Below are 20,443 nucleotides of genomic sequence, written 5' to 3'. Positions count from 1 at the left end.
AGGAAAATTGTTCTCTTTACCTTTACTGACAAAACTCACAACACAACATTTGTCTCAGGATTACAGTTGAGAAGGTGAACAGCAGTTTACCACAGACTTAGAACTAGCTTGTATTCTTTTCATCCTGCTCCTGCTGCTGCTAAGTCGCTTCAGTCGTGTCCGACTCTGTGTGACCCCATAGACGGCAGCCCACCAGGCTCCCCCATCCCTGGGATTCTTCAGGCAAGAACACTGAAGTGGGTAAAATGTATCAAAATAAGAACTTTCAGGTGCTTTTCTTTTTTTTTTTAAGGCTGACAGACTCCCTATTGACAGAGGCCTTTCTTTTGATTGTTACTAGTTGTCCTTAGGACCCCTGTACACTATACTTTGCTGCTACTGCTGCTAAGTCGCTTCATTCGTGTCCAATTGTGTCACCCCATAGACAGCAGCCCACTAGGCTCCTCTGTCCCTGGGATTCTCCAGGCAAGAAGACTGGAGTGGGTTGCTATTTCCTCCTCCAGGGGATCTTCCTGACCCAGGGACAGAACCAGTGTCTGCTACTTCTCCTGCACTGGCGGGTGGGTTCTTTACTACTAGCGCCTGGTGGCTCAGAGGGTAAAGAATCCGCCTGCAGTGTGGGAGACCCAAGTTTGATCCTGGGGTTGGGAAGATCCCCTGGAGAAGGGAAAAGCTACCCATTCCAGTATCCTTGCCTGGAGAATTCCATGGGCAGAGGAGCCTGGCAGGCTACAGTCCATAAGGTTGCAAGGAGTTGGACACGGATGAAGCCACTTAGCACAGCACATCACAGAGCCAACTGAGAAGCTCCTAGATTAAGGAGAGTGGAAGATAAAGAGGAACCATATGATACATAAGCTTCTATCATAGAGGAAATTTTTAAGAAAGTGATTAAAGGCAGTCTGGAGCTAATGCATGCAATATATATTTGTTAATACAAGTTTCTTCCCCACCGTTTTTTGACAACTGAGCTGAAACGGCCACATTCAAATTGTTTATCTGCTGTGTGAAAACACTCAAGTATGCCTTATAATCTCAACATAATGGTAACACTGACCAAAGTATATGAAACCACTAATTCTGAATAGCTTCAGGATTTTAATTTTCAAGGTGTTATTGAATCTCTCTGTATTATTCTTGATTCTATCTCAACTGGGCCAATATTGCAAGTAACCTTTAAGTACTCCACTGAGTTCAGTAAAGCAATTAAAAGACTCGAATTATCCTTCGTATATTTAAGTTTAACAGCAGACTGTTGACAACTTCACAGACTCCAGAGTTGAAATCCTAGCCTCTCCCTCAGATTTGTTATATTTTATTTTTAGCTGTAATCACTTCCCTCCGGTAAATGGTTAGTGACCACACACACAGGTCTGCACATGAGGAAACTAAAAAGGGAATCTTGCATGTGAATCAGACACACAAGACACGAGAAGAGCCCCTGTCAGGCCAGGCTCGGAATGTCATCCTCTCCAGTAATCCTCATGACAGGCTGTGCTGATGTTTTCAATTAATGCAAATGATACTTTCAATCAAGTAACTTCGACGGCAGGTTTAGGGTGAGTTGTTTCACGAGCACCTCCTACCAGACAATCTAATAAAATCAACTCTTCATCTTTAGTCATTTCCCTCCATGCTTCAAGTTACATAAAGCTTACTAGACTTTTGATTAACTTGGAATTCACATCCAGGAAACTCTTTCAGAAAGATTAATGTGGTAGAGTAAATTGAGCCAGAACATATGCATTCCAATTTCCCCATATACAGTAAACCTGATTAAAGAATTGGGATAGCAAAGTACAGGAGCATCACATTCAGGGAAATCCCAAGGTGGCGGAGCTTCAGTTCTGCAAGATGATTACCTTCCGGAGATCCACAGCGAACAGTACTCTATTATACACATAGAAGTGTGGGGCTCCCTGGTGGTTCAGTGGTAAAGAATCTGCCTGCCAATGCAGGAGACACGGGTTCGACCCCTGATCCAGGAAGATCCCACATGCCGCGGAGCAAGAGCTCCGTGCACTACAACTACTGAGTTTGTGCTCTGGAGCCCATGAGCTGCAGCTACTGAGCCCACGTGCCACAAGTACTGAAGCCCGTGCACCCTGGAGCCTGAGCTCCGCAGCAAGAGAAACCTCTGCAATGAGGGGCTCGTGCACTGCAACTGCGGCACGGTTCCCACTAGCCACAACTAGGAAAAACCCTTTGTAGCAACGAAAACCCAGCAGAGTCAAAAATCAATAAGTAATAATACATTTTAAAAATAAATAAATGGAAGGTCAGATCAGCTATAAAAATAAAGAAATGTCTTATCAGGGTAGAGCTCATGTTAAATGTTCTTACCCCTCCAAAAAGAGTTATTGAAGTGTAAATTAACAAGTAAACAAATAAAAAATAAAAGGAACCTGGTACAAGATAACCAGCTGAGGAAAAAAGAGACAATTATCAAAAAGGCGAGTGTTTCTTTATTTCCCTAAAACACGGGGCATTAGATTCACCTGGGAAGCTGGTTAAAAATGTCAATTACTGAATTCCGCCCCAGGCTGCCTTGCATCATAGGTGTCTCTGGAGTGGGACCGGGGAATCAATACTCCAGATGATCCTTATTCACACTAAAACTGGAAAACCATTTGGGTAGAGCCTTCAGATCATCATCAGGAACACTTATTACACACTAGCATGTGCCTGGAAACTGATGCACTCTCCTTTCTAGCCAAAAAAGTCCTATCCCCTCTGATTAAGTAATTACTTGCATTACCTGCTATGTCTCTTAAAATGAAGAGACATTAAAAAAATTCAGGAAAGTCGCAACATTATCAGAATAAACTCCCTGCCCTATGTACTATTTTTTGCCATGAGTCATTCCTGATTTTTCTGATAAAAGAAAGTGTTTCCCCCACCCCAAAAACGTATGAGAGCCACAGGATATCTTTGGTATGGTGTTAGCCACAGGATATTTAAACTCCCATGTAGATTATTTTATGAAATGTACCTCCTGCCAAATTAGTGAAAAATCATAAAGACTTACAAAATGTTCAAGAGACTCAGATGTGTTATATCTTTATAAGAGATTGTTATAAAGTCTCAAAAGTCTCTACTGGGGTGTGTTATAAACCTGTATATACCTTGTTAGCCAAAATTCTGAAAGAAATATTCAAAAGAATAAGCACGAGGCAACTCACACTCTCAGGACATATCATCATATGTGACTATTGTCAGAATTCATCATGTGTGGTCATTTGCACAGAAGGCAAGTCAAAGCTTCTTTTTGTTTAACAAATGGCCTTTCAGTGGGTCTAGTTAAACTTTATAATATAGAATGCATGTAGTTCAGTAACTTACACATACTCAATGTTCAAGAAAAGTTTTCCAAATTAGCCACTTGATCATGTTTAAAAATCAGAGATGGAAATAAATGTTTCAAATTGCCTTCAAGTCCTTTGGAAATATTTATGAGGTTGATAATTTAACAATTGCATGTAAATATTAGGGCTTCCCTGATGGCTCAGTGGTAAAGAATTAACCTGTCAAGGCAGGAGTCGTGGGTTCGATTCCTCGGTTAGGAAGATCCCCTGGAGAAGGAAATGGCAACCCATTCCAGTATTCTTGCCTGGGAAATCCCATGGAAGCGGAGCCTGGCGGACTACAGTCCATGTGGTTGCAAAAGAATCGGACACAATGCAGCCACTAAATAACAACAATTATCTATTTAGGTCAAAAAGTGCTTTCAAGACTGTTATTTTCCTGTTCACTTCATCTCAGACACTACAAAACTGACATATAATTAAGCTACATTTCTTTTTCTATTTTAGTCTGTTTTCACTTTTCCCTAATTAACATTAGATACATCCCTTAATACTAACTGGGAATGAGTTTCCATATTATAATATGAATAATTTAAGTAACATCATTTAAAGGTGAAAGGGAGAAATAGACACATGGATGCAAAATGCATACTTATATTTATAAATATCAATGAGATAAACAAAAGCTATTTAGACTAATACATACATTGAAAAATGTAAATTTAGGCATTCTCAATGTGTGACTTGAAGGTCAATGGGGAAAACAATAAATTCTTATCTATTTTTTACTTGTAGATTTAATCTATGTCCTCTTTAACCGTAAGATTTATTTTCATAATTTTTTAAAAATAAGACTACAAATAACATTTGAAGACTGGACACAAAGGTGACCTGGATACCTGGCTTGTCTCTGCTCATCACGGAAGCGGAAGCAGGAAGCAGGAACGCTGCTGCCCAGAGCCAAAGCCTCCAAGAGCCAGCGAGCCTCATGGCGCCTCTGAACCATGGGAACCAGTGGCCACAGATCTGCAACAGAACAGAATGTCTGAATTGAGCTAGTGTACGCAGTTCCTTTCATTATCATCCCCAGAAAATCCTCAGCACCAAGGAGAACACAAGAGATTTTCACATTATATATAATTATGTAATTGGATATCTGATTATATATAATTTGCTGTTGCTGTTCAGTCACTCAGGCACGTCAGACTCTTTGAGACCTCATGGACTGCAGCATGCCAGGCTTCCCTGTTCACCACCATCTCCTGGAACTTGTTCAAACTCATGTCCATTGAGTCAGTGATGCCATCCAACCATCTCATCCTCTGTGGTCCCCTTCTCCTCCTGCCTTCAATCTTTCCCAGAATCAGGGTCTTTTCTAATGAATCAGCCCTTCGCATCAGGTGGCCAAAGTATTGAAGCTTCAGCTTCAGTATCAGTCCTTCCAATGAATATTCAGGGTTAATTTCCTTTAAGATTGACTGGTTTGATCTCCCTACAGTCCAAGGGACTCTCAATAGGCTTCTCCAACACCACAGTTCAAAAGCATCAATTCTTCGGTGCTCAGCCTTCTTTAAGGTCCAGCTCTCACATCCATACATGATACTGAAAAGGCCTTAGCTTTGACTAGATAGAACTTTGTTGGAAAAGTAATGTCTCTGCTTTTTAATATGCTGTCTACATTTGTCATAGTTTTTCTTATAATTAGACACTATATATTAATGTAGACTTTATTATGCATGAGAAAGCTCTGAAAATATTTTCAGATTAGTTCCTATTTATTAATGTCCATACACCCTCTTATTTCTCTTCTTTGAAATCTTTTTAAAACCACACCACGTATACAATGATTTGTATATATATATCTTTATTGGGGGTGGTGGCAGGGGAGCTTCCCTGGCAGCTCAGATGATAAAGAATCTGACTGCAGTGCAGGAGACCTGGGTTTGATCCCTCGGTCAGGAAGATCTCCTGGAGAAGGAAACGGCTACCCATGCCAATATTCTTGCCTGGAGAATTCCAGGACAGTGGAGCCTTTAATCCTAGTAAAACACAAATATTGAAATTTACCATTGTAACCATTTTTAAGAGTACAGTTCAATGGCATTAAGTACTTCACATTGTATATTCACCGCCACCATCTATAACTTTTCATCTTGCAAAACTGAAACTCTGTATCTATGAAACAATAGCTCATCATTTCTCCCACCCCCAGCCCCTGGCAACCGCCGTTCTGTTTTCTGTCTCTACTAATCTGACTGCCCTAAATCACATATATGGGGAATCATGCTGTACTTATCTTTTTGTGACTTTATTTCACCTGGAGTAATGTCCTCAAATTTCAATCATGTCATAGCATGTGTCAGTATTTTCTTCCTTTTTAAGGCTGAATAACATTCCACTCTATGTACATACCACAGTTTGTTTATCCATTCCTCCACTGAGAGACACTGGGTGCTCCCATCCTTTAGCTATTGTGAATAATCCCGCTATGAACATGAATGTGCAAAAATCTGTTCAGGTCCCTGCTTTCGATTTGGGTACATACTCAGAAAGGGTCATATGATCATTCTAATTTTCTGAGGAACTCCCATACTGTTTTCCTTAGCAGCTGCAACATTTTACATTTCCACCAACAGGGAACCATGGTCTAATTTCTCCAGTCTTTGCTAACATTATTAGTTTCTGGTTTTTTGCTTTGTTTCTTTTCTTTTTTTTATTTCTTTAAATAGCAGTCATCCTAATGGGTGTAAAATGGTATCTCATTGTGGTTTTCATTTTCATTTTCCTAAGGATTAGTGATTTGAACATCTTTTATCTGATATTTGTATATCTTCTTTAGATAAATGTCTACCTAAACCCTTTGCCCATTTTTTAATCTGTTTTTCTTGTTTTTTTGTTTTTGTTGCATTGTAGAAATTCTTTGTATATTTTGGAAATTAATCCCTTATCAGACATGCGTGTTTGCTCAGTCACTTCAGTCATGTTCGACTCTTTGTGACCCCATAGACTGTAGCCAGCCAGGCTCCTCTGCTCATGGGATTTTCCCAGCAAGAATACTGGAGTGGGTTGCTATGCCCTTTTCTAGGGGATCTTCCTGACTGAGGGATTGAACTCACATTTCCTGCATTGCCACCAGAGAAGCCCCCTTATCAGTCATAATGATTTGCAAACATTTTCTTCCATGTTGTAGATTATCTTTTCACTCTGTTAATTGCGTCCTTTGCTACAGAGAAGGTTGTTTTTTGTTTTTTTTTCATGTAGTTTAATTTATCTGTTTTTTTTTTTTTTCTTTTTCTTTTCTTGCCTGTCCTTTAGGGCTTCCTTTGTGGCTCAACTGGAAAAGAATCTGCCTGCAATGCAGGAGACCTGGGTTCAATCCCTGGGATGGGAAGATCCCCCGGAGAAGGGAAAGGCCACTCACTCCAGTATTCCAGCCTGGAGAATTCCACAGACTCTACAGTCGATGGGGTTGCAAAGAGTTGGACATAACTGAGTGATTTTCACTCGGCCTGTCCTTTTGGTCATATGATTTATATTTTAAAAGTAGAATTATATTTTTCACAATTTTTTTTCTCTTCTGAATAGTAATCTTTCCTTCTATTTAAAGAAAAACAAAGGATATATGTAATGCCTATCTCATCTGAGCCTGACTTGGCATCATTTTTAACTTTAGTTGTTACCTCTCATAATTGTTTGTCTTTCTGATGTAGGTTACTACTTTGTACATACCACAATAAAAATTTTAATAAAACAAATCCCTGTAATGAAAAACATAAACGTTACTTAAGCTATTTTTTCATATTGAAGTAACTAACATGGAAACATGAACCGGACATGGAACAACAGACTGGCTCAAAATTGGGAAAGGGGTACATCAGGGCCTCTTATTATCACTCTTCTTTAACTTCTATGCAGAGCACACCATGTGAAATGCTGGGCTGCAATCCAGATTGCAGAGAGAAATATCAATAACCTCAGATGTGCAGATGACACCACTCTCATGGCAGAAAGCGAAGAGGAAATAAAGAGCCTCTTGATGAAAGTGAAAGAGGAGAGTGAAAAAGCTGACTTAAAACTCATCATTCAAAAAATGAAGATCATAGCATCCCATCCCATCCCTTCATGCATAGGGGAAACAATGGAAACAGTGACAGACGTTATTTTCTTGCGCTCCAAAATCACTGCAGACGGTGACTGCAGCCATGAAATTAAAATACACTTGCTCCCTGGAAGAAAAGCAATGACAAACCTAGACAGCGTATTAAAAAGCAGAGATATCACTTTGCTTTGTCATCATTGTCTAGTCACCCAGTTGTGTCTGACTCTCGAAACCCCATAGACTGTAGCCCACCAGGCTCCTCTGTCCATTGGATTCTCCAGGCAAGAACACTGGAGTGGGTTGCCATTGCCTTCTTCTTACTTTGCTTACGAAGGTCCATATAAGCAAAGCTATGGTTTTCCTAGTAGTCATGTATGTATGTGAGAGCTGGACAATAAAAAAGGCTGAGCGCCGAAGAACTGATGCCTTCGAACTGTGGTGCTAGAGAAGACTCTTGACAGCAAGGAGATCAAACCAGTCAGTCCTAAAGGAAATCAACCCTGAATATCATTGGAAGGACTGATGCTGAAGCTGAAGCTCCTGCTTTGGCCACTTGATGGAAGAGCCAACTCATTGGAAAAGATCCTGATGCTGGGAAAGATTGAAGGCAGGAGAAGGGGACGACAGAGGATGAGATGGTTGGATGGCATCACCGACTCAATGGACTTGGGTTTAAGCAAACTCTGGGAGATAGTGAAGGACAGGGAATCCTGGCATGCTTTAGTCCAAGGGGTCTCAAAGAGTCAGACTCGACAGAGTGACTGAACAACAACAAAAACATGGAAACAGACTGCAAGTAAAAATATAATGGCCCTGTCAGTATATTTAATTGCAGTATTATTAGAATAGCTATTATAAGAGTTTTAAGTATACAAATCATATTATACCATTTTTGCCATAATTCAAAGTTTGCTGCTGCTGCTGCTGCTGCTAAGTCACTTTAGTCGTGTCCGACTCTGTGTGACCCCATAGACGGCAGCCCACCAGGCTCCGCCGTCCCTGGGATTCTCCAGGCAAGAACACTGGAGTGGGTTGCCATTTCCTTCTCCAATGCAGGAAAGTGAAAAGTGAAAGGGAAGTCGCTCAGTCGTGTCCGACTCTTTTCGACCCCGTGGACTGCAGCCTACCAGGCTCCTCCATCCATGGGTTTTCCAGGCAAGAGTACTGGAGTGGGGTGCCATTGCCTTCTCCAAATTCAAAGTTTATTCAAGTCAAATAGAAAAGAATGCATGACACTAAAGGCTAGATGTTGTCAATAGACACTCTCTAGGAAAAAAAAAAAAACTAAAGCCACCATCTTTGATATTCTGCCTGTGCCAAATACCTAGATTAGCATTTTAAAATTAATTCAAGATTTAGATATTTCTGCATGAATAGCTAGAAGCAGTAATTTCAATATGAAAACCACATGTGTGGTTCTAAAAATCAAACAGCTGGTTTTATGCTTATTTCTTTTGAACTCTTTCATCCATCTACAGTCATAATCCTCATATGACTTTACAAACTTATCCCAGCTATTATTTCAAGTCAGTTGGTAGCTGTTAAAACAGTTTTATTTCAAATAAATGAGCTCACAAATATTGATCTCAACTTCAGAGATATGCTTGATTGTTTGCATTTTTAACCAAAGTGATTTTTATGAGTTGATAAATTAGCAGTGTAGTACAGTGTTTAAAACTTCATGCCTAGGCTCTGCCTGGTTATGGACACTATGTAATTTCATCAAGACTTCATTTATCCATCTGAAAACTGAGAATAATTCTACAACTATATCACTTAATACATGGAGAAAGCATATCACAGGGCACTGAACACAATAAGTGTTCAACAAAGTTTCTGCTATTATAATTGTTTTACTCCACATATGCATAAGTAACAAGTGAAAATTTATGATTATATTTATCTATTCAGCCTGAGATTGACAGCAATAACTGAAGAATGGAGAAGTGCCAAAGCATCCTAAAAATCTATGTTCATTGAAGCTTTGGTCCCTGTTTCAGGAACAAAGAAGCAGAGAGCTATAGGCGTAAGCATATGAGTTCAATCTTGGGGTTTCCCAAAATATTCGAGTCACTTGGAGGATAACTACTTAATTTCAATCTCACTTATTCAAAATGTTTGAAGAATAGACGTTATATTTAGTTGGCTAAATGTTCTAGTTACTAAAGAATTGCCGTTCCACCACTCTATTGAAATGTTTCTGGCCAAGTTCACCAAAAACTTGAAAGAAGAATCCTTTTCTCCCGGTGTCTTAACTCCACCAGCTGACCCCTCCCTCCTTGAAACCCTCCCTTCTCATCAGCCTCCCTCCCTCGCCTTTGCTGGTATTCCATCTAAATCCCCTTCTCAGATTTTTTTTTCTACCTGATTTCTTAATGATGGTATCTGTGGGAGTCTGAGGGTATCTGAATGGTGGTATCTTCCTCTCCTCTCTCTTTATAATGTCTCCTTAGGTCATCTTACCGATTCTCTCTGCTTTAAGCAGTATCTGTCAGATAATGAATCTAAAATTCACGGCTCCAGTCTAGCCTTCTTCTTGAACTTTGGATTGTGCATCCAGCCACCCACTCAGTAGTCTCTCTCAGACATCACACAAGCATCTATATATATCTAACACCAAACTAAATGCTTGCTTCTTGACTATGCTCTTCCTCGCCTCCATAATTCACCCTCATCAAGACGCTCCAATGAGAATCCTAAGCATTCTTCTGCCCTCCCTACTGCCGTCTCACGCACCCCCATCCAACAAGGGGCATCAGTGCTACTCCAAACACCTCTGAGAGCCACACACTGCTGTCTGTGCCTCTGCCGCTTGCCTGGCTCAGATTGCCCTGATGAAGACTCCTCCCCAGCCTCCTCACTATTCCCCTCCACTACAGGCTCCTGAGCAGGTTTGCTCTCTACACAGCGCTGGAGAGCGTTCCTTAACATCAAAGTCAGATCACGTCACTGCCCATCTCAAGCCCTTTCACGGTTTCCCATCAAATTTGGAGGGCTTCCCTGGTGGCTCGGGAGTGAAGAATCCATGCAGGAGATGTAGCAGGAGCTGTGGGCTTGATCCATGGATGGGGAAGATCCCCTGGAGAAGGAAATGGCAACCCACTCTAGTATTCTTGCCTGGAGAATTCCATGACAGCTCAAGGGGTCTCAAAAGAGTCAGACATGGCTTAGCAAGTAAATAATAGGGGTCAAACTTGGAATGTAATCCAGAAGCCTTCCTATGGCCTAGAAGGAAGCCCCGATTAACCACCTCTCCAGCTGATGTCCTGTACCTCAAATTCCTTGACTTTTTCTAACTTCAGGGCCTTTGCACGTGCTATTTCCTCATGCAGGAATGTGTTGGGTCCTGTTCATCCTGCATCTTTCAGTTTAAATATTACTATGCGGAAGAGCCCTTTCCTGACCAATAGATGCTCTGGCCCTGCTATTCTCGAGCTCAGACTCTTCTGTCTGTACCCAAGTTTATTGCCCTCACTCTACTCTAAACTCCTTCAGGGGAGGGACTAAGTGTCTTGTCCATCACTGTATCTTGGTGCCGAGCATAGTACCTGGAAAAGCGGAGCCTCAATAGATATTCTTTGAGTTCAAAAGTACTGGAAACTGCCAACTTGCAAATCTTGAGACACAGTGAATTACACTTAACATTTTAATCTCTATTAACAATAACTGAATATTTTATAATTATTAAGGCATTTCAGAATCTTACGCTATTTCAAGGGTTATTATACTGTGCATCATTCCTTTTTGTATGCTTTTAATGTGTTTGCTGTTGGGGGTTTCTGTTATTCCAGTCTTGATTAGAGATGTACTCCACTCAGCCAGGAAGATTTGAAGAAACTTTTTATCAAGGTCTCAGAATGAATCCTTGTACACTTAGACACACACACACACCTTTCCTAGATCCTAACCCTTTGCTGCAGGCAATTCCAAGGCCGACTCCAATACAGTTCTCAAGGGCACAGCCCCCTCTGAGGTTTTCCTGGCCCTCTCCCCCAGTTCCTCCCCACTCCTCAGACTGTTCTTTGCTGTCCTCCACCCACCTGTGGGGCCTTTCCTGGATCTCTCAATTCTGGGCTGTGCCGCCATCCAAAGGTCGCCTTCCTCATTGAAACTTGCCTATTTTCTCTGCTGTCCCCTCAGACCCCAGCCTGCTGACTATCAAGACAGTTTCACAAATGCATTTAGGCCAATGTTATCATAGTTGAATGTGTTACTCTCCCCAGGTATGATTTAAACTTTAATTTTCAATATAATGTTTTAGTGATCGAGTGATTTCCCCAAATCACTTTTTTTCAAACTTGTACAAAGATGGCTTTTGATGCATTTTAAGAAAGATATGGAGATTACTGGTCAGATACATGGTCTTGTTTTCTGAAGCAGAATTTCTTTTTTTTTTTTTTAGAATTTCTTTTATATATGTTATTTTATTTAATACTCATAATTAGTTGAGAGCCAGGCATGCTGGCTCTTAACATTAGCGGGTGTAAGGCAAGAAATCTATATTCCATATGTCTAAATGTTTAAAAGTCAAAACTAAAGCTAATAAAACTGATAAGAAATGTGTGTTTCCTCCTTTCCTCTTAGCACATATTTCATGAAGACTAAAAGTCGAGGCCACATTTAGAACTGAACAGAGCATGCTGCAAGGATGTGCTGGCCTCTGGCCTGGACCAAAGCTCCCGCTGCATTGTTCCCTGTTCCTGCCTCCACGCCATTCACTTCATGGCAAATAGATGGGGAAAATGAGGAAACAGGGTCAGATTTCCTTGTCTTGGGCTCCAAAATCACTGCAGACGGTGACTGCAGCCACGAAAGTAAAAGACGCTTGCTCCTTGGAAGTAAAGCTACGACGAAACTACACAGTGTATTAAAAAAGAGAGACATCACTTTGCCGACAAAGGTCTGTATGGTCAAAGCTATGGTTTTTCCAGTAGTCGTGTACGGATGTTGAGGGTTGGTCTATAAGAAAAGCTGGGCTCTGGTACTGGAGAAGACTCTTGAGAGCCCCTTGAACTGCAAGGAGATCAAACCAGTCCATCCTACAGGAAATCAATACTGAATATTCATTGCAAGGACTGGTGCTGAAGTTAAAGCTCCAATACTTTGGCCACCTGATAAGAGCTGACTCACTGGAAGAGACCCTAATGCTGGGAAAGATTAAGGGCAGGAGGAGAAGGGGACGACAGAGGATGAGATGGTTCAATGGCATCACTGACTCATTGGACATGAGTTTGAGCAAGCTCTGGGAGAGAGTGAAGGAGGAAAGCCGGGCGTGCTGCAGTCCATGGGGTCACAAAGAGTTAGCGACTAATGACAACCTGGCTCCATCTGCACCACGAGGGGCTTCACTCACACGTGTGAGAACTCGCCAGAAAGCTGAGCTTTGTCTACGGCGCCTGCAGACGCCTCTCCTTGACTGCCCCTCTGGCCTACGAGTGTTCATACCAGTGCTTAGTCTGTCTCTGGGAAGGGGAACCCGAGGAGGAGGTTGCAAGATTCTGCAAGAGGACTGAAGGCCAGTTGGTCAGGGGATGCCAGGATCTTAGACGCCTAGAGCCTGGTCTAAAAGCTCTGGCTTTGGGTAAGGGCGGGGTCCCTGATCTCTGTGGACTCTTTCCCCTGAGAGCAGGTGCACAGACAGAGCAAGGCCATGTCAGAGCCTTCTAAAATGTAGGGTCCAGAGAAGGAATTTTCTTGCCTGGCACAGACATGAAACTTTAAATGTCATAGTGAGGCTCCCTGAGTCCAAGCCTAGGTTTGCTTAACTGGAAACCCTCTGCTGATATACCATGATGATTACTATCAGGATATGAGGCAGACCTATCACATCCCTATATGCTTCCTTCTCAGATTTTAGCTCATCTCCATCAAGATTCTAGCCAGACCCTTCAGTTTCTTCCCAGCACTGCAAAGTACCAACGTCACCACTGTACATGTGCTTAGCACAGGGCGTCTTGGGCAGACAACACTCTTGGAGACCAGGAGCCCTCGCACATCATCCAGACAGCCCTGCCTGCAGTGGATTTCTCACTGCCTTAACAGCAGAGAGATGGTGGCTGCCTGAAGGCTGGACTGTGACCTCCACCCACATCCCTTGTTCTCACTCTCCTTTGCCAACCAGAAATATTTGCAGAGATTGGTTGGGTTTAGGGAACTTTAAAAAGCCACTATCCTTTAAACTTCCTTAATCCAGGTCTTAAAATCCTAGAAAGCAACTATTGAAACCAAGAACATTTGAACTAGGACATAGATTTTTTTAACTTCCTTATTAATCCATATTTGTGTACAGAGAGCACAAAGAAGATAGGAGGAACACTGGGATATCTGAATCCTTCATCCCATCAACAGGATGAGGCCCTATACTATGTGCCTGTGGGGATACAGCAGTGAGCCAAACAGTCCCTGGGTCACTCTGATCAGGGAGATTGCAAGTAAACAAACTCTTAAGTCCTCTTTGAGAAACAGACAGTAGGAAGCAAAGGAACACAGAATAAGTAGACAAAGTGACGGAAGGAACCTTGCTGGATAAGATGGTGAAGGACCGCTTCACAGGAAACCAAAGCCAAACTTCCTACAATGGAACATGAAAATTTTACTGTTGTTGTCATTGTTCAGTCGCTGAGATGTGTCTGACTCTTTGTGACCCCATGGACTGCAGCACAGCAGGCTCTCCTGTCCTTCACCATCTCCCAGAGTTTGCTCAAACTCATGTCCACTGAGTTGGTGATGCTATCTTAACCATCTCATCCTCTGCTGCCCCCTTCTCCTTTTGCCTTTAATCTTTCCCAGCATCAGGGTCTTTTCCAATGAGTCAGCCCTTCACACATGGCAGCCAAAGTATTGGAGCTTCAGCATTAGTCCTTCCAGTGAATATTCAGGGTTGACTTCCTTCAGGATTGATTGATTTGTTCTCCTTGCAGCTCAAGGGACTCTCAAGAGTCTTCCACAGCACCACAATTCCAATTTTAGATGCTTTTCCATCTAACAGTTAACGATGCTTGTTTTACATCTCTGAAATTTGGCTTTTGCTAAAGGTTTAAAGCATTAGATCTAACACCAAAATAGAAAATAATACAGCAAAGACAAGTGAAAGAAAAGAAACAAACAAACAAAAAAAACAGAGGAGAAAATAGAAAGGGAACACTGATTCATTTTACATAGGCTGCTAAATGAGCAACACAATATTCTGACATAAAAAAGCAGGCTTTGGACTTGCCTGGCAGTCCACTGGTTAAGGGAACTTCCTGCAGGAGGCTTGAGTTCAATTTCTGCCTTCTGCCCATACTTGTAGAGCAGCCAAAAAAAAGAAAAAGAAACCATGGCTGGATTTGTGAAATGACTGTGAGAACCCCTGTTTTCAAAGCATTCATTACAAAAAGAAATGCCATGTGAGTGGGGAGTGGGTTGATTTTTAAATCAAACCTTCCTGACTATCCTCCAGTGTGCCTATACATAACTCCACCAAGGAAATCTGGCCATACTGTTATGAAGAGACACATCTTGTAAATAAGCAAAAGCAACAGGTGTTACACATTTGTTCTTTTACCAATCTTTAGACTCTATCTTTAGTGAAGCTATAGTAGAGTCTATAACCTACTGTACAAAATTGGCTGGCAAGTCATGCCAATACAGTTAAAGTTCCAATTTCACAATAGCACACATACATACACACAAAAAATCCTTAAGAGCTTAGGACTCATTCTAGCTTATTTCATAATTTTGCCGTCGACTGTAGTCATGAAATTGAAGTGAGTTTGCAGAATGTACTCATGAAATTGAAGTGAGTTTGCAGAGTGTAGTCATGAAGTTGAAATGAGTTTGCAGAGGTCTTTTGCAGCCCTGGTAAAATTTCTGCCCTTCTTACATTTGAGGGAAACCTCTTGACATTTTTAATTACAAGCATCATCTTTAACCTAGGAATTCAAGTAAGAAATTTCAAAATCATCTTGAATTAATTCTTCATCCCTTGTATCAGATCTCTATCAAAGTCTATAAAGTCTACTTTCAAGACATTTTTTGAATGCATACCAAACTTCCCCATCCTCCCAACAGCTGCTTTAGTTCACATCCTCACCATTTTGATCCTGGAAAAGTATGATAGGCTTCAGTAATCTCCTCTCTTCCAGGGCTTTTCCCTGGAGCCCCATCACCCTACTGCTCAAGACTTCTATTTCTAAAGCAAAGACCTGGCTTTTGTGCTCTGCCATCTGAAAGTCTCCTAGTCCTTTCCACGCCTACTTCTCAGGGAGGCAGGCGCCCAGGGCTGTGTTACAGCTGGGCCTCAGCTCATCCGACCAGGCTCATGTCCTGCTGCTTCCTTCCAACGCACTCTATTCCATCAAACTATTCCCAGTTCCCAAAACGTTCCAGGCTTCTGAACATGCTGGAATGTTCTTCCAAGTTTTTCTCCATCTACTCTGCCTTCCACATGTATTTCACACTCTACGTCCTCTCTGAAGTCTGCAAGTCCCATCCTGGAGCTCATCACCTTGCAATCAACCAGAACTTAGGACCCAGCCCTGATTCAGCTTGGGCTACACTCCTTTGTGGTAACTTGTGGACATTCTATCTCCTCTCTGTACTGAATACCTTGAAGAAAGTAGACTGCATCTGATATCTGCATTTTGTTTCAACTTGGCATTTTATGGATCCTTATTTGATCAGTTTGTAGGATGAATATAGTCTAAGGCAATACATGTGGGCTAAAACTAAACAAATGAAAGGTTGAAACCAAGTAATAAATATATCCATATAGAGATTTAACAATTACAGCAATATATGGATAAAGTGAAGAGTTACAGAGAAGTAAAGAAAAAACTACTAAAAAGAAGGCTCAGTGAACATAATTTCAGTTATTAACCAGTGATATTTTACAATTTCAGTGAAACAAAAAAAAAATACTTTAAAATTGTCTTCCTTTACTGAAAACATAGCCCCTGGTTCCTAATGTTTATATTTCTTAAAGCTGATCAACTCTATCACATTTTTTCAAAGTTCTGTGATTTCTCCTGTCACTTCAAAACTAGTGCCAACTTTCCAGGGGATCTCCAGGCCTAGGTTACCCTTCAGCAGGTTTAAGCAACTCTCTCCACCCTCAATAACTGTTTCTTTTATTAACTCACTTCTCTGAACGACAGTTGTTGCCATCAACCTTCTAGATACTATTCTCAATTTGACTGTCATGACCAATCTAGATTTTGTCAGATTTTAATTCTCTAGCTCTGCCTGAAACAGGTATTTATATATCAGTGACTCAATGCCACTTCAAATTTTAAATAAATATATTAATGTTTGGGGGGGACTTTCCAGGTGGTACAGTGGTGAAGAATCCACCTGTCAATGCAGGAGATGCCAGAAATGCAGGTTGGATCCCTGATTGAGGAAGATCCCCTGGAGTAGGAAACCGGAACCCACTCCAGTATTCTTGTCTGGAGAGTTCCACAGAAACGAGAGCCTGGGGGACTACAATCCATAGGTCGCAAAGAGTCAGACGTGACTAGCAGCTGAGCACAACTTTGCCTAATCCATCAACTTTTCTTGATGTTTCCATTTGGGAGCCTCTACCAACATTCTGATCAACTACTCTCGCCTCTCAAGATCATCTTTGATTTCTCCCAGAGATAGATCAGAGGAGCCTGGGCCCCGAGGCCTGCGAGGATAAGACAGGCCTGGGGTTCCGCTCTGTTCTTTTTTTCAGTATCACCGTTGCATCTGCCGTCTTTGTACCATTTCCAAATGCAGTGTGCAGCTTCCTCACCTGGTTGTCTCACTCACGGCCTGCAGAGCCACACCCTGTGTGGCTCTGGCCTCTCCGGCCTCCCTTTAGTCTCTCCTGGGCAGGGGCTCTCTGCTGTCCTCATCTCAGGTTTCGCTCCAGCTTGGACTCTCCATCTTACCAGGCAGATGACGGCTGGCCCCCACCTCTAAGCCTCCATGCATGCCTTTCCTTCTGACTGGAATGTCCTCTGCTCTATTCTGCTAAGCCTCCGTATTCTCTGCTGCTTTAACATATACTCCTCAAGGTGGCCCACCCCAAATATTTTTTTCCAGCATCCTCTTCAGGTTCTATATGAGCATCTTGCTAGCTCTATTTAGTTTCTACTCCTGCTAATTTTTCATTCTTCACTTGAATTTGTACTTATGATCCCAACTGGCCATACAACCATGGTTTCTATCTCTTTATCTTCTCCTGCCTTTAAGACGTCCATTCTGTGTACCCCTCAGGCCTTTCTGTCTGCTGGGGAAATAAATGAACTAAAATTGCAGCAGGAAAAAATTAAACTGAAGGACCTGAAAGTAGATGGGAATTTTTCATTTCTAGAGACTAGCGGGGGCTTCCATCTGTCTTAGGTGGTTTCCTTCCATGATGATGATTCAGGCACAGAGATAATGTCCCAACTGTGAGAGTAATCACATTGGGTTTTCTGTTACCTTTTTGCTCTTTCTCTGACCTTTTCTTACCAGGTTCAGGCTCTCTCCCCTGCTCCATGGTCCACCTTCTCCCTCCTTTCTCAGGAAACCCCACTTACATTCCTGGCCACTTCTCACAGAAGCACCTACCTGTTAACTTTCTCCATTTTCTATCTCCCCAGGGAGAGAATGAACTTTCCACCCCTGAGGATCACTGTCTTCTTTCCCACTCAAAGAGAGATATTCCTGAGGAAGGGACTTTTAGGGGTGTTTCACAGCATCTGAGGACCTAAACATCTCCCTTCCAGCTCTGGATGCTCGTATCAAAGATCTCTACTTCGGGAGGGTCCCGTTGTCTCTCTATGGACCAGAAGGAGATGCTGAAAGACTCACTTAGTTAAGAGGTTATTTAAATCCCTTAAAGAACAACAGCGGCGCTCGTTTTGGGCAGAAAAAGCAACTTTGGTCGGTCCCTGTGTGTGTGTGTGTGTGTGTGTGTGTGTGTGTGTGTCTAAGGATGGGTGGGAAGGGGGCTGATGAAGAGGGTCTATCTCTATTATTGGGCAGATTTAAAATCCTTTTCCGCGTACGAACCATCCTCACATCTGGTTGCTCCGCAGCCTTCTCCTTCAGGCCAAAGAGGGAATCAGGTAGTCTTGGAATGGGGGTGGCGGGGGAAGGCGGGGGGGTGTGAGCGGGAATGGAGGCACCGCAATGTATTCCTTTAAGCTCCCAGTTCCCAGTCCCAGAGGACTCGCCGGTGCAATCCCGGGATGGCGCCCTTAACACTCCAGGCATCTGCAGGATACGGGGTCTCCCGCAGCCCGCGTCCCCTGCGGCTGGGTTCCGGAACCCGGCTCCTCGCATCCTCCCGCAGTTCGCGTCTCGGTGCCTCCGGGGCTGCCGCATCCCCGCCCGTCCCCGCGCCGGTCGGCCCACCGAGTCGCCTTCGCCGTAACCCTCTCGGGGCAGCTTTCGCTTCCAAGCCGAGCGCTCCGGATGAGCTGGGCTGCTCGCGGCCGCGGCCGGCTGGGTTCCGAGCCAACAAACTTCTCTCCGACTCCGCAGCGCGCGGGCGGCCGGCCGGAGCCGCGGGCTGCGCGACCATCGGGGCGCCGGGCCAGCGCTCCGGGACGAGCGGGCCCGGGGAGCCCAGCCCCGGGACCGCCCCCCCTCCACTCCCCCCGGCCGCGCCGCAGCCTTGAGAGCCGCGCTCGGAGAAGCAGCCGCAGGGCAGAACCGGTAACCGCGCGGGGAGCCGGCGCCGCAGCCCCGCGCCCCACAGTGCACGCCCCTTCACTGTCTCCTCGCTTTCTAGGCGGGGGACGTCTCTAGACAGAGATCAAACAAACAAACAAAAAAAGCTCTAACGGCACGGGTTTCTTTTGAGTGGATTTGTTTTCTGCGTTTCTCCCTGGAAATTTTTTTTTTTTTTTTTCCCCTTCTGTATTCGGTGTCTTGACCGCATCAGCAGGGCTCTCAGTTCTGCTCCACAGACAAACAGATCCGGCAGAAGCACCTAGAACTAAAGTATAAAGCCCGCAGCCTGCAGGGTGGGCACACACGAACACGACCCACCAGCATCTACGCAGCGCGCTCAGGCGGCCCAGTCGTGCCCACAGGGCGGCCTCCCGGGCTACAGCTACCTACGGGAATGCGAAATGGCAGGTGTGCGTTCCGTAGGCACCCTGACCCACCGACGAGCGGAGCCCGGCTTTCAGATTTTCTGGGGAAACGGGTGCGGCGGAGACGCAGAACCGCGAGGGAGCGTGCGCGCGGGGGAGCGGGCGGGCGCGGGGTCGCGGCGCCGCGCACTTACCTTGGCCGCGTGCGGGGCTCGCCGGCCGGTGGGCGAGCGAGCGCGAGGCTGAGCACCGCGGCACGGAGCGCCCTGCGAGTGGGGCCGGGGCGCGCGTCGCTGCCCTTATTAGTCTCTCCCCGGGTGACCCTCCCACTCGTCGAGGACGAGGACTCCGCAAGACGGGACTCCGCCAACTCGGGCCCGGGTTTTCCTTAATTACAGCTACGTCGCCCCAGAGCCTTGCAGGTTTCCGCTTTATCCGCTGTTTCCCATCACATAGAGAAGGCTGGTTGCAAAGGCTTCGAGTTTCTCACTTTGTGAAGTGTCATCCAAGTATGGTATGCGGCGGACATTCGAAGGTAGATAACTGGCTTTTTAACAGATGGACTGTGAAGGGACATCATTTCTGTTTCATTTTGTGCTGTTATATCAGTTTAGATAAAGTTAATCAAGAGAGGCTGTTCCGATCATGCTTGGATGTACAGAGTTGTGTGCTTTTGTCTCAGACTCCACAGAAGTATTTTGTGATTTTAAATATTGTATCTTTCTATAGATAGGCGCTACAAATCCTGAACTCTTTGGGGCCCCTTATAACATGTGAAGGTGACACTTTTTAGCATATTCAGTGTAGGGGCATGTATGTAGAGTGTGTGTATATATATATAGAGAGAGAGAGAATATATATATATATATATAGTAGGTATACATATGTATTGTATGTACATATATGTGTATTTGAAAGAAAAGTTAAACCACTATCGAATTCAGAAAAGTCAGGCATTAGAAAACAGATAAATTGGTTTAATGTTCAGTATTGCCGCAGTTGAC

The 20,443-nt window shown here is 43.6% G+C and overlaps 1 protein-coding gene across 2 annotated transcripts in view; it reads right to left on the bottom strand.

Annotated features, from left to right (window-relative positions):
* The window catches only part of COL19A1 (collagen type XIX alpha 1 chain), a 445,397-nt gene extending 425,690 nt beyond the window's left edge, over positions 1–19,707 (bottom strand). For both annotated transcript variants that reach the window (XM_027550856.1, XM_027550857.1), the window contains exons 1-2: positions 19,634–19,707; positions 4,205–4,331 (exon numbers count right to left, since the gene is read on the bottom strand). In XM_027550856.1, coding sequence (XP_027406657.1) covers positions 4,205–4,295 — 91 coding nt within the window. In that variant the 5' untranslated portion in view covers positions 4,296–4,331; positions 19,634–19,707. The remainder of the gene's footprint in view (positions 1–4,204; positions 4,332–19,633) is intronic.
* Between the last annotated feature and the right edge of the window lie 736 nt (positions 19,708–20,443).

This window comes from Bos indicus x Bos taurus, chromosome 9 (assembly GCF_003369695.1).
Source record: "Bos indicus x Bos taurus breed Angus x Brahman F1 hybrid chromosome 9, Bos_hybrid_MaternalHap_v2.0, whole genome shotgun sequence".
Classification (NCBI taxonomy): Eukaryota; Metazoa; Chordata; class Mammalia; order Artiodactyla; family Bovidae; genus Bos; species Bos indicus x Bos taurus.
The sequence above is the reverse complement of the archived record's forward strand: the minus strand, read 5'-3'. Positions and strand labels throughout refer to the sequence as shown.